The sequence below is a fragment of the Catharus ustulatus genome, chromosome 1 (assembly GCF_009819885.2).
Source record: "Catharus ustulatus isolate bCatUst1 chromosome 1, bCatUst1.pri.v2, whole genome shotgun sequence".
Classification (NCBI taxonomy): Eukaryota; Metazoa; Chordata; class Aves; order Passeriformes; family Turdidae; genus Catharus; species Catharus ustulatus.
This window is the reverse complement of record NC_046221.1, coordinates 82,719,272-82,733,113: the sequence shown is the minus strand read 5'-3', so window position 1 is coordinate 82,733,113 and position 13,842 is coordinate 82,719,272. Positions and strand designations below refer to the sequence as shown.

General features: G+C 42.1%; 1 protein-coding gene across 1 annotated transcript in view; it reads right to left on the bottom strand.

Annotated features, from left to right (window-relative positions):
* MYO10 (myosin X) overlaps positions 1-13,842 on the bottom strand; it is a 166,830-nt gene that overhangs the window by 55,410 nt on the left and 97,578 nt on the right. The window contains exons 5-18 of the mRNA XM_033066839.2: positions 13,054-13,188; positions 11,930-12,054; positions 11,032-11,045; positions 10,825-10,909; positions 10,060-10,163; positions 7,893-8,022; positions 6,849-6,967; positions 6,000-6,146; positions 5,722-5,822; positions 5,438-5,504; positions 4,239-4,331; positions 2,181-2,249; positions 1,919-2,001; positions 342-450 (exon numbers count right to left, since the gene is read on the bottom strand). Coding sequence (XP_032922730.1) covers positions 342-450; positions 1,919-2,001; positions 2,181-2,249; positions 4,239-4,331; positions 5,438-5,504; positions 5,722-5,822; positions 6,000-6,146; positions 6,849-6,967; positions 7,893-8,022; positions 10,060-10,163; positions 10,825-10,909; positions 11,032-11,045; positions 11,930-12,054; positions 13,054-13,188 — 1,381 coding nt within the window. The remainder of the gene's footprint in view (positions 1-341; positions 451-1,918; positions 2,002-2,180; positions 2,250-4,238; positions 4,332-5,437; positions 5,505-5,721; positions 5,823-5,999; positions 6,147-6,848; positions 6,968-7,892; positions 8,023-10,059; positions 10,164-10,824; positions 10,910-11,031; positions 11,046-11,929; positions 12,055-13,053; positions 13,189-13,842) is intronic.

Sequence of the window (13,842 nt, the reverse complement as noted above, 5' to 3'; positions counted from 1 at the left end):
TGCATACAGGCACTGCCGTAAGGCTTTGTGGGATTTTGTGGCTAGATTTAGATTATAGAGACAAACCAGGACAAGGGAGACCAACTTCATAGATCAGCTTTAAAAAAGAACAAATAGGCAAGTGGGGAATGCAACAGGAGTTTTATGGTGATGGTGTGATGGAAAGGTTAGTGTCTACTTGAAGCTAGCCAGAACAGTCCATCTGTTAATTAGCAAGGGCAGTATCACAGCAGAGACAGCAATGCTCAAGTTTTGCCTTTTTCTATCTGCACCTGTTCTTTACTGATCTGGGTCTGTCTATCACTGATTAGCTACACAGCAGAGACGACACATTAACTAACCTTGAACTGGAGACTGACAGTGGGTTTTCGGTGCTTGCTTCCACATTTAAGAGTGTCCTGATTGTTGCGACTTGAAACGTGTTCAAATAGATCATAGATGAAATCAAGACTGAAATGGAAAAGGAAAATAGTATCTCTAAAGTGTATCTTAACAGACTATGAGGTTCACCACTGTAGAATGCAAAGAGAGCTCTGTCTCTTAGCAAGAAGCTCCTCCATCAAAAACATACTTACTGGTTTTCTCCACAATCTTCAATAAACTGTAGATTTTTGCCTTTGTAGAATTTATCCAGGGGAGAAAAAATAAACAAAAAAAACAACAAAAAACAAGGGGGTTCTTTCTTCTCCACTCCACACACATCGTTAGGGAAATGAAGTGTGAAGCCCTAGAGGATTTACTGCATTTACTCCACTCACTCAACCAAAACTCCAGCTGACTGCAACCGGAATTGTACCTGAACAAAGACTAAAACACAAGACTTCCAGCTTGGTTAGGGACATAACATAAAACAGCCACCCATGCAAGCCTCACTTTCAGATAACATCTGTGCATGTTGTTTCCTACCCTGTCAGTTGGGTACTCTCCTCTCAGCATTTCTACAGAAACACAGACATTTTAATCCAAGGTCCACACAGATGTTGGTGCAAAAACAAAACCAGACCCAGCCATGTTTAACTAATTTATTCTTTTTACCTAGATACTTTAATTGACAGATGTTATATCAGAAATGTCATAGATCCAGAGCAAATAACATAGAGAGGGGAATTGCCTATTAACAAGTTTCCCCTGCACAGAAGGGCTAAAGCGATTGACACACAAGCCACTTGCACAGCTAGGCAGGATGACAGGATGGGATGGGGGACAGCAACATCCAGGTTCAGTTCCCTGTTTTTCTGCCATTCCTCTGTGTGTCTGTAGTCTCAACCAAACACCTACAAAAAGGGATGTGGTACCACCACGCCTCACAGGGTACAGTGGTAAGGACCCTCAAGCCTTATACGGCAGAATGACATGTGACATGCAGGTACCAAAAGTATCCAAGCTCACACTTTCAGTCAGATAAACCTTAATAGAAGTTCTCCCCTTGAAGCAATTACTGTATAGCAGTTTGCACCGTGGTTGTCTCTGACAGCAAGTGTTCAACTGATTAGGGAAGGCCAGAAATACAAACATGATATAAAGAAACACACATGCACACTGCCTATGAAGCACTCTGAAACAGTTAAAAACCACCACCACCTTCCAGCATCGTTACTCATTACAGAGCAGTAAGTTAGTTCTCTAGGAACCCCCTGGACTGAACAGCAACAATAGTACAATGCAGGTAAATCCAACTTTGTGAGAACCGATTACAGTCAGACCTGCTTACAGGCAACTCCGATATGCTCATTTCTGTGATATGATATGATATATGCTCATCTCTATTTCATTCTATGCTCATTTCACATCTGTCAAGGTCTGCTGTTTTGCAACACCTAATGTACTCAAACCCCAGCAGAATCAGAAGTTCAATCCTGGCAGAACTGATACAACACCCCTTACTATTATGTACTTAACAAAAGTTGCAGAAACTTACCTGCTTTCACGTAACAAGTTCAGGAGATCATCCCTAAAAGTATCTCTGTTCTTCTCCAAGATCCCCCTGACATCATACTGGACCTAGAAGGAAACAGAGCTGGTTCAAACAACAAGCCAAACAGTCAGGCACCTCTCACAAGAGCGGTGCTGTAAAAAGTGCTGAGGGAACAGAGTGCTTTAGTTAATTTTGAGCAGCCTTGGGGGAAAATTAGGCTAATGAAAGTTCTACTTGGAATAATTTCAGCAAATAAAGAAATTACCTCCCCAGCGTAGTGCTTCACTCCAAAGTTGTGAACAGCAACCCTTGGTTTTACATAAAAAGGATTATTCTAATTGGAGGAGAAAAAAAAAAGAAAAATATTTGGAGGGGGTTGTCACATTATCCTCTCAACCCATACCTAAACAGACCATTGTCTTCCAGTAAACTCCCTGGAAGATTAGCGCTCCAAAAGCAAACAAGCAACTCATGATAATAGGATTTGTTAGTCTGGGCTGCTTCAAGTGCAGTAATAACAGATTTACAGCACATAAAAAGGCATTATACTAAACCTGAACCCCATCTGGCAGAACAATCTATAAAAGGCACTTTGAAAGAGAAGGCTCTGTCTTAAACTGGCAGTTATGAAGATAGGTGGATATGCTTGCATCCCAGAAATTGTGAAAAGTAATTTCAGTATCACAAATAAAGGTGTAAGGCTAATCTGGACAGAGGAAACAGTAAACTTCCAGCAAATGTCATCAAGGTGAATGCTTTATTACGTCAAGAAAAACTGAAGATCTAAATAACCTGAGCTCTGCAGGTTGACAGAGCTCTCATTAAGAGTAGAATTTGACTTGTTCACCACAATAGAAACTTTAAGTGAACAGCAACAAGGATATGTTCTACCAGGGACCAACTCAGCCTTGATAGCAAAGTACAGTAAATTCACGAATACAAGCCGCACTGAATATAAGCCGCATCTCTGGGTGTTGGCAAACATTTCGGTTTTTGTCCATAGATAAGCCGCACCCGAATATAAGCCGCTTTGTCGTTCGCAGCGAGGACCTGCGTGCAATTATTAACAGAACCGCGGGAGGGCGGGGTTTACTGGTTGAGCTAAGGCTGTGCAGGCTCAGCCCGCTAGGGGCCGCTGACAGGGCCAGATGGCCCAGCCCGGCGCTGCCGCTCGGGGCCCGCCGCCGCTGCCACTGGGCTCGGTCACCCCGGGTCGGCGCTGCCCCGCGGTGGCAGGCAGGGACGGAGCTTCCCCTGCTCCTACGGCAGCGGCGGCGGGCGGGGACGGAGCTTTCCCGCGCCCGTGGCGCCGGCGGCGGGCAGGGACGGAGTTTCCCCGCTCCTGCCGCGGCGGCGGCGGGCGGGGACAAAGCACCCCGTCGGCTCCCCGAGCCGCGGCAATGGCTGCGCGGGGCTCCCGTCGGCTCCCCGGGCCACAGCAATGGCGGCGCGCGCTTCCCCCCCCTCCCTGGGCCACAGCAATGGCTGTGCGGGGCTCCCGTCGGCTCCCCGAGCCGCGGCAATGGCGGCGCGTGCTTCCCCCACCCTCCCCAGGCCGCAGCAATGGCGGCGCGTGCTTCCCCCCCCCTCCCCGGGCCACGGCAATGGCTGCGCGGGGCTCCCGTCGGCTCCCCGGGCCACAGCAATGGCTTCCGCGGGGCTCCCGTCGGCTCCCCGAGCCGCAGCAATGGCGGCGCCGGCTTCCCCCCCCCTCCCCGGGCCACTGCAATGGCGGCGCGCGCTTCCCCCCCCCTCCCCGGGCCGCAGCAATGGCGGTGCCGGCTTCCCCCCCCCTCCCCGGGCCGCGGCAATGGCGGCCCGGGTCTCCCCCTTCCTCCCCGGGCCGCAGCAATGGCGGTGCGGGCTTCCCCCCCCCTCCCCGGGCCGCGGTAGGGGCGGCCCGGGTCCCCCCTCTCCTCCCTGGGCTGTGGCAGAGGAGGAAAGAGAGCCCTCCCGCCTCTCTCCCCGCCCCCCGTGCTGCCTACAGGGAGCCAGGCTCCACCCGCGGTGCAACAGAGTAGCGATTTGTAACAATCGCAAAATGCCGACTTTGCAGCTGCTCGGCTCAGCACTCTGGCAGGCACTTCTGAGGTTGTATTAGCTGCTCCTGATTATTAGCCGCATTTCCGGTTTAGGAGCAAAATCTTAGTCAAATTGGTGCGGCTTGTATTCGTGAAATTACTGTATACGGATTGCCATGGAAGTCAGATCACATCCAAAAAGCCTCTAGAACTATGCACCCATGGTTTGAACCATGAATTTCTACTGAAGCAAAGAGATCTTACATAATTTGCACAGCAAATATCAGGAAAACATCACATACAGCATGCTGGGCATTCAACTTTTCCAGTAAGGTGGAGTCAGTAGCTTGAGGAAAATGGCTTTCCTCATTGATGAGTGCCAGTAGTCCCAGTTTCTACAACAGCAAGAAGAGGCAGAAGATGAATTAGTGCATGGATGGACATAGCTGTTGTCCCCAATTTGGAAAAATCACAGTCTTTGAAGTTGCTCTGTGCAGAGGGGCACAAAACTACTCATACACAACTAAAACCTCATGCTTGAAGGTGACTGCAATCCTGTTTTTCTGGCAACATTCCTTCTGAAATATAGAGCATATGATCTGTGGGTAAAATAAAGAAAAACAAGCAACTTGAAGAATCAGTTCTCCTGATATAGGCAGTTTTTAGATGCATACAATGACATTGCCCCAGAATGTCATTGATCAAGACCTCCAATGATCAGGAGTCTGGGGAGTTTGTGTAAAACAGCCTTTCAAAAAAGTTTCTTCCATGTAACTATCCACCCAGGTGTTGAACCAATGCAAACTTTTAGCTCCCACAGTGCCCAGGGGCAGAGCAGAAGATACACAGTTTAACTTCACCCTGCATGAAGCACAACCCCCCTTTGCTTTACATATGCCTCTGTGTAATTTCCTTTGATGTTCCCTCCTTCTCCTGCTAGAAGAGGTGGTAAACAAAGCAAGCTACCCCACAGTTAATTAATCTGTCCAGCAAGCTCCAGGTTGATACAGCCTCTCAGAAAAACACGGTTCTCCAGGTGCACATTTTAATAAGCCACTTGCCAAGGGCTCAGAGCAGCTCCTGAAAAGCCACACTGCCCTGACTGCAGTCACGTCCTGCCAGTTGGATCCCCTGCCCGCTGCCACTCACTTCTGTGCTCGTCTGAACTCTTGCAGTCACACACCCTGCCATGGAGATAAGCTCACACAGCCCACCTGTACTGATGGCAAGAGTGAGCATGGATCAAATTATTCTTTTTAATCATCTCCAAATACTGCTTTTGTATATAATCACACAAGGAGAAAAGCTGCTGCAAGGAAAAGAGCTCACAATATAATCCGTAACAGTCATACATGAAAATGATCTGATCAAAAGTTTGCTATTTAAACATGCAAGATCCACCATTCTCTTTTCTTGTTCTTTGTGTTGACAAATGTTTTAAATGCACATTACGTCAGAACAAAAAACTAAAAATAGATAACGGTATAAAATTCTTTCTTACCTTTTCAATAAGATCCAAGCATTCTCCATTGTCTGTCCAGTCAATATCTTCCCAAATTAGTCCTTCCCTAAGGAAAAGAAAGTGGGTCTTTTTATTGAAATCATTTTAGTTGTAGAAATGGGAGAAGTTGGTGTATTTATCTTGCAAATTACAGCAAAATCAGCTTGCTTTTATAAAATACACAGCTTTCAGAGTAAGACTTTCAAAGGAAGCTAAGGTAGCTGTGAGCTAAGGCTTCAGCTGAACACAATATTGTCAAAATTCTTTCAAATTTCTCCCCTTACCTGCTGTATTCCAGTTGCTCCAAGGAAAAGATGTGCTTGTTGAAATACTCCTGAAGCTTCTCATTTGCATAATTAATATTGAACTGCTCAAAACGGTTTACCTAAAGAGACAATAAATTTTCAAAAATGCATACACTTCAAGTATTTTACTTTGCACACAAGACAATGGGTTAGGTAGTAACATTTAATAATCAAGCTCCAGGGAAGATAACAAAAATATGTAAAGCAATAAAGCATAAATATCAGACAATCCATTTGAATAAGCTTTTGAAACCTACCTCAAAGTTTTCAAATCCAAAGATGTCCAAAATTCCAATAGTCTTGAAGTCTTCCTTGCTCCTGATTCTGCTGTTGATTTTCTTAATGACCCATGCAAAACACTGAGAATAAAGTGCCATAGCCATAGAATCTCTGCTGTCTATTGCCTGCATTAAAGAGGGAATACACAGCACATCAACCACCCTGTAACTGAGAACTGACAAGATTTGCTGGTCGGTGTCCTTAGCATAGCACAAAACAATGTATAATGCAAGCAGCTTCCTATTTCCATGTAGCTTGGCAGCAATTTTATTAACACACACCATCATGATTTGAGCTTTAACTTAAAACAGCTGTACACCCCTGTGGCTTTAAAATTACATTTCAGGGTTAAAGCATTCAAAAAACTAGGAAATTATAAACTTCGTGTGTGGAGGAAGGAAATAGAAGTGTAGGAAACAACACCTTAATTCATCCTTTTCCAGAGGGAAACACAATGTTATGCATACCTAACTCTCTTCTTATAAATTATACAAATACTTGTCCTGAAAATTTTGAAAAAACACCCCTCTGACACAAGTGTCCATAGTGAAAAAAGTATCAGCCTACATGTTTAGAATTTGAAAAAATGGGAACTAATCAGACTTCATAAAAATAACATGAGACAAGCTATAAGCCCTGGTCAGAATAATAGGATGGGATCTAAAGAGATTATACCCTTCCCAAAAAAAACTATGTAGTACTTTTGATTACTACTCTGATGCATGAGCTAAGCTTCTGTTTTTGAGTGCTCAGTGATTTCTCAGGACTTGAAGACTATGACATCTTTCAAAGACCATGAAAGTATGTCAAAATTGAAATGCCTTTACCTGCTGTATACTAAGAGGTGTTTGGATTTCTTCTCCCCTGAGAATCATTGACCTCTGAGTCAACGCTTCTGTTAGCTGTGTGGAGTCCAACCCCAGTAACTCAGCAGATCTACCTAGGGCTGGCAAAAGAGAAAGACAAATACAAATATGACCTTAAATGTATAAAGCTATTAAACCAACTTCTTTTTTTACTATTATTATTATTATTAATACACCACCACCACCACCCTTTAAGATGCTCCTAAAATGACAGAGATTAGAAATCAAAACACGACAAGAAATTATAGGATACTGTTTTGCTGCTCATGACAAGGCATAAATACGTGCAACTGAAGGAAATTAGCAGTAGAAGTACATCACAAGTAAGTAACAAATATTTATTTTCCTCTTAATGCTACATGTCAAGAACTCAATCTACTAACACATTTTTCCACATACAAACAGTAATTGACTCTTTGTCCACATGAATGTATTTCCATTTTGCTTGGGATGGTGAGGATAAACCAATGAAATTTTTCTTCCATGCACACTTTAATTTTCAGTTTTACTATAATGTGTTATATAAAGCAGTACATAATACTACTCCGTAACACCATATTTAAATAAACATTTTGAATGCCCACTGGCTCAATCTTTAGACACACCAACATATTCTTTCAGATATCTAATTCTAGTATTGAAAGCTCAAAAAAAATACTTTCAGTGAAGATCTTGGCTAGGGAATGTATTTGAGTACTTATGTTTTATCAGCTTGAGAATATTTCAAAGAAGGAATTAGATTCAAATAGAATTTCATTACTATTAATGGAATAAATATGTGCTCAAGGTCTTCCCAAGTTAAGACCTAACATCCAGCAGCAGACTATTTTGCCTTATCTGTCAAATCCCATCCTCCCAAAGTAACATTTCAATCAACATTTGCAGATATTAAAAAGCAGTAAAACCCCTTCACTCCTTGTCCTTGCTATGTTCAGATATACTTACAACAAATAAGGCTTTCAGACCCCCAAGAAACATTTAGATTTGGATGCACAGCCTTCTCACCTGTTTTAAAGGACACTTGTGCCCCACCAGCAGTGATGAACTCAACGTTTCCCAGATGCAAAATGCCAGCCAACAGCCTCAGAACTTCTCGTACTTCCTCCTTGCTGAACTCCATCACTTCCATTGCAGTCTGGAATAACATGTGAAATTCTCCAAATAACATGCACAGACCCAAAAATGGGAGGCCTTAGGAAAGCAAGTCATAACTAAAAGAGAGCTGGCTTGAGTCCATTCCTTTAGTTTCATCCCAAACTGAATACACTCTAAGGCATCACTGGGACATCTTGGAACATGTAAATATCACTCTACTTTTAAGAAATTTCACTTTGATGCTGTAATGATGTTGTAATTTGCTTCCAAATTAATCATTAAAATCACATAAATATTGGAACAACCACTGAGTTGTGCATCAGATGCAATTACTACAATTTGAATTATTAATTGATTACCTCCTGCATGTTTTTACCAAAATTTGCCTATTGGTCTTGTAGATAAGGTATGGGGAAGAAAACACAGCAACATCTAAGATTTCACTGTTTTTGTGCCCAAACATGCATCTTATCAATGTGGTCTGACAACTTCCCATAAAACTGAGGAAGAAAGGTATCCATAGAAAAAGTGCTGAATTTACAAATAAACAATATGGCAAAAATCAAGGCACAACTACATAAATGAGAAGAAGAGCAAATAGTAAAATACTAAAAGAAACACTAAAACAATAGGTACACCTGCTTTCCTTTGACACAGAAAGGGTAATTGTATGCCTCTTCAAATGATCAAACTTTCCAAATTTGGGTGTAATAGGAGCCTGAGACCAGATCACAGCTTTGTACCCTTACAGTAAGACTCATCACGTTATAATCACTGCAGGTGTCTGACAGATTACATATTTTATCTTTCATAAATCATCCATTACAAATGAAAAAGCCTCAGTCACATCCCACAATTCAAACAGGGTAGAGATAGCGGTTGAAGGTTTACTTTGTAAAGAAAACCTCTCACAACAAAAGAGCAGCAGCACCACAAGTTCATCTTCCTGTCTGCTTTTAAAATAAGTTTCCCTTAAGTAACATTTCCAATACTTACACTGCAATAAAAATAGGCAAAGGAGATGACTTTAACAGGAAAAGACAGTGAGGGTGAGTTGTGGGGGTTTCTGCCCACCTCTTGCTCTGGGAATGCAGCCTGGCAGCCCCACTCCCTGCCTGCCCACGCTGCAGGCAGCAGGCAAACCTTACCTGCCCAGCTGATTTCATGGTCTGCCTAGCCTGGGATGATTAGCAGAAATTAAATGCCATGATAACTTCAGCATGTGACTACAATATAGGTAAGCTACCAATGTTTCCAACACTTCCTTCTGCCATACAAGATGAACTACATCCACTACGCATTAGTTTGTCAATCTGGCAGAAAGATTAACATAGCTAAGCAAAAAAAACTGTTTGGTGAAGGGCATAAAACCAAATGTTCTATCTGATTTTTAAAATCTAATGCACATGACCTCAGTGCTACAATACAGAATTAGCATGGTCAGTATGGACTAACTGCTGTGGAGGTGAGACAAAGCCATTCAGAGAGATTCCATCAGGACACGGGTTTTTAATCTGTGCTTATGGTTTCATAATTCTATTGTGTAAGTTACTCCACACAAGGGGATTTCCCAGCTGCAACTGAAAGAGTGACAGGTGCTTTTCTCCCTGTGTGCTGCACTGCAGACTCCATCCAGTAGATGCCACATGATTTGGGCAAAGCTTTCAAATTGAAAAACAGTGATATATATATATACATACATACATACATATATATGCATGTATGTATGTATGCATGCATGTATGTATGTGTAATACAAAACAATGCAAGGAAAGGCAAAGGCACGTAAAAGTCTTACTGACTTCCCAACAGATATTCTTTTAATATCAAAACATAAGCGTTTTGCTGAATTACAGCACACTTGGAAACAATAGAGTAATAATGAAATACTGGATGCCTGCTCAAAATGACAGTGAAGCATTTTGAGAAAACGTAAGTTCCTGTAAGATTAATGCCTCAATGAGAGAGCTGCACATGGAGGAAAGCACAGGAAGGCTTTGTACCCTGCTCTGTCAATGGGCCTCATACACCTGAACTTCCAGAACTTTTACAGCAAAAGAACTAGGAAGCAACTCACAATGACTTCCTTGAAAGAATCTTTGTCACTGATTGTCTTATCCGCTATGCATCCCGATTGGTTCAGGTAGTGGTAGTTCTCAGGTACAGATAAGTAAAAAGCATCTAATGAGAGAAAACAGAGTGAGTGAAAAGAAATACCAAAACAAAAGTAGTCCACAAATTACTATGTCAGAGTCACACAGTTCACAATTCATTTGGTCAGAAATTATGACAACGTACAACAAAAGGTTTTATATTAAAATCAGATAGGGGGTTATTTTTCTGGCTTTTATTTTATTTAGCTGCATAATAGAGTTTACTTTTTAGCATGCAAAGACAGCAGGCCCACAGTGAGATGCTGAGACAGCTTTAGGCAATTTTGCACGTATACAAATGTTGTTTCTTTTGTTCAGTGGATTTATTCTTTATAAGAAAGGATTAGAGCAACCAGAATTATTTATCTTTGTTGCTGTGGAGTTATTTAGTGCCAGCAAAAATATTCAGTTTTAACACAATGAGGCATGTTTGTCCCCAAGTAATTTTCCCAAGGCCACAGCAGAAGCTGAGAGAAAAACTACCGTCAGCTCAGTGACCTTCTTCAGCCTAGTGGGTTCCTTTATCAAGTTGAGCTCAAATTCACACTCACTGAATCCCAGCTGAATAAATAACCTATTTCTCAGCTTGGGTTAGTGGGTTTCTGCAGTTAAATTCTCCACTGCTGTCACCACTGCTGACTGCTAGCAGAAAACCACTATAATTGTGTGACTTGTGCTTTGCCACTCACCTTTCTCTCTCTCTTCTATCCCTGCCAGCAGAGCATAGAATATATGATAATTTCTTTCCCCGGGGTTTTGTCTTACGACACGATTCTGTCAAAATAAAAAATAGTTTCCACTTAAGTGATCATTTTAAAGACAAATTTTTTATCCATTGTTTCAGACAAAAATTAAATCAAACACAATTAAGTAAGCAAAAGCAAACATGAACTTACTTTTTCCAATAAATCTGGAATCAGCAAGAAAAGCTTCAGTCAAGGAATAAAGTAAAATCAATTAATGCGGGAGCTTTTTATAACCTTCCTTCTTTCGCTTGAGACAATAGGAGCACTATCATGGTCTTTTCCTACAACATGCTAAGCCTGTTTAACACAAGACACCTATAACAAGATAAATAAAGTAGCAACAATGATAATATTGTAGCAGTTCTAGTATCAGTGTGTCAACACCTTCTCTTCCATTCCATCAAACCTGGACTTGACAGATTAAATGTTATCTGGTTTTTTAGCTTTTTTTTTCCTTTTCTTTCCCTAAAGCTTGGAAACAAACTCAAAAATTAATTTTTCCCAACTGAACAAGCAATTTATGTTTAAAACAGCAGGTAGGATCCCCTTTGAATATTCCTTATCCCCACACCTCTGGTGGAGCTTGCTCATAGTTTGATTTTGCCAAATGCAGGATAAATCTGAGGATTTAACCCACCCAGACTCACACTGCAGAAACTGAGCAGCTTTGCTCTTTCAAGTACTTTTCCAGAGAAGTAAGCAGCTTATCTCTGGATACAGTAATGAGGGAAATGGCTGACCTCAAGTTATTCCTGAGGACTCAGGCTGTTTTAGCTCATTACATGGGAAATGCACATGAGCCATGTCACGCTAGCAGCAGCAATACAAAATGCTGCTCCTCCAGGAGCACGTACACCCCACACCAGCACAAATGCATGGGTGCATGTGGGAATCTGGTGTTGCTGCTTCCCCTTCGCACCTACATCAGCTCAATTTAACTGCATATATTTCAGGATGGTGTGAAAGGACAGACAAAGGCAAGCCAGTCCTCCATCAGTCCTCCATCGAGGAGGTACATGGGTGCTTCCCACGAACAAAACGAGGATACAATCCATAATTCTTCCTCCCTGAATGTTTCCTTTCTGACAGATGTTCAGCTGAATAAACTTCCCAAAGCGACTTGAGTTGTTGTTGTAAACAGTCTTCGCGTTGCCAAAAGCTTCCATAATTGGACTGTGAAGACAGAGAACGACAGGAGTGTTAACATGTGACCAGCATACCAACAGCTTCACATGGGGCTGGTGAAAGAAACAGCACTGTGACAAGCTCCCCTCTGACACTCTCCTCAGCAGCAGCCTACATCCCAGCATTACCCTCCATTTAGCAATGGGCAGCTCAATTTCGTAGCAGAAGATGCAAGTGTTCATGCAACAGGATAAATCATAGCGAACTACTCTGCAGCTGCAGAGTAGTAACTGCTAGTTGCTACTTCTTTTGTAATCACTCAAAAGATGCACACAATTCTCACTGCAGTAGTCAAATGACAGAAATAAGAAATCTCAGCACATGCAAATTGCTAGACAGATGTAAGGAGTCCTTGTCTTAGGGGAATTACAAAAAAAACCCCCACATCAAGATACAACACGTACAGCAGAGATGAAGCAAGATAAACAAAAGTAATAGCATCTCAAATTGCCTTTGTTTTTAAATAGTTTAGAATCATGTCATTTCACGAAAACACCAAGACTTCTATTTTGCCTGCGCTGATTGTGTCCAATTTATCTGATGCATTTACTCATCTGTCTTATCAGTTCGCCTTATCCTCCCTTTCCTCAGCATGTTTTTACCACTTGAGCATTTTAACCTCACCATGCTGTATCTTGTTCTGCTCTATCCTCAGGCTACACAAACTGAACCAAAGGTTGCTCCCTCCATCACCCATTTCCCTTACTCTGATTATCTGAATTCAGCCCCAAATCAAATCAAAGCCAGCATTAAAGCTTCATCCATTTCAAATCTCTGCATATTTTTGCTTCATTAAGAGATACCACCGTGCTTACAACTCTCTAGAGCAACAGGCAATTTTGTTCAATGGATTATTTCCCTTTCTCCAGTATACATTTTACTGTTCAGTAACCACACACAAACATTTGAATACATTGCAAGCTCTTATTTCAATGTATAGGCTTATGTCTTCTGGAAAAAATACCCATGTATTGAAAGATCCAATACCTGCTCTCAAGGATAGCTTGCTCCACACAGGAGGTCTTCTCTCTGGAGGACAGCTCCAGTGAATGTTGGCTCATTGCAGACAAGAACTTGAGAATCAGCTTAGTGCTCTCCGTCTTACCAGCACCACTTTCGCCACTGAAAGAAGAGGAGGAAATGGTTTGCACAGTCCCAGTGGCCAGTGAAGAAGCCCTCTGGCTGGCCACCCAAACTCCACATTGCAGGAGGTCAGGAAGACTTGGGTGATTAGAAGTGATGGTCAAACGGAGACAGAATACCCTGTTAAACTTCCTTAATATGACATCCAGGGAAAAACACAAGCTGTGCTTAAGCTTCATACCACTGCTCAGACAGCATTTCAAGGCACTGACTGCATATGTACACACACCTTAGGAGGCAACAAAGAGTTCTTTGAATGCAAACAATTATACAACACTTCCCACTATCATGTTAAAGTCACAACAAAGGCAGAGCAATGGTCAGGGATAAAGACTAAACTAAGAGTTAAGATGGGAAAGTTTTGGATACATTGCAGCAGTCTAGTTAATGAAGAGCCCTGGTGTGACGAGGAGGAAGTTAGAGACACCAATGCACATTCTAACACATAAAGACTACTTGTATAACTAATAATTAAATTCTTACTGAGCTACATACTAGCTTGCTAGTACATACATTAGCTACTCTTTAAACGAACTTTTTATATCCCTGTGGAAACAAACCAGATTCATGCGATTTCAAAATATACAATTTCACCCTCTCATTACCATCAGAGATATAAAACCTCTCATCGCC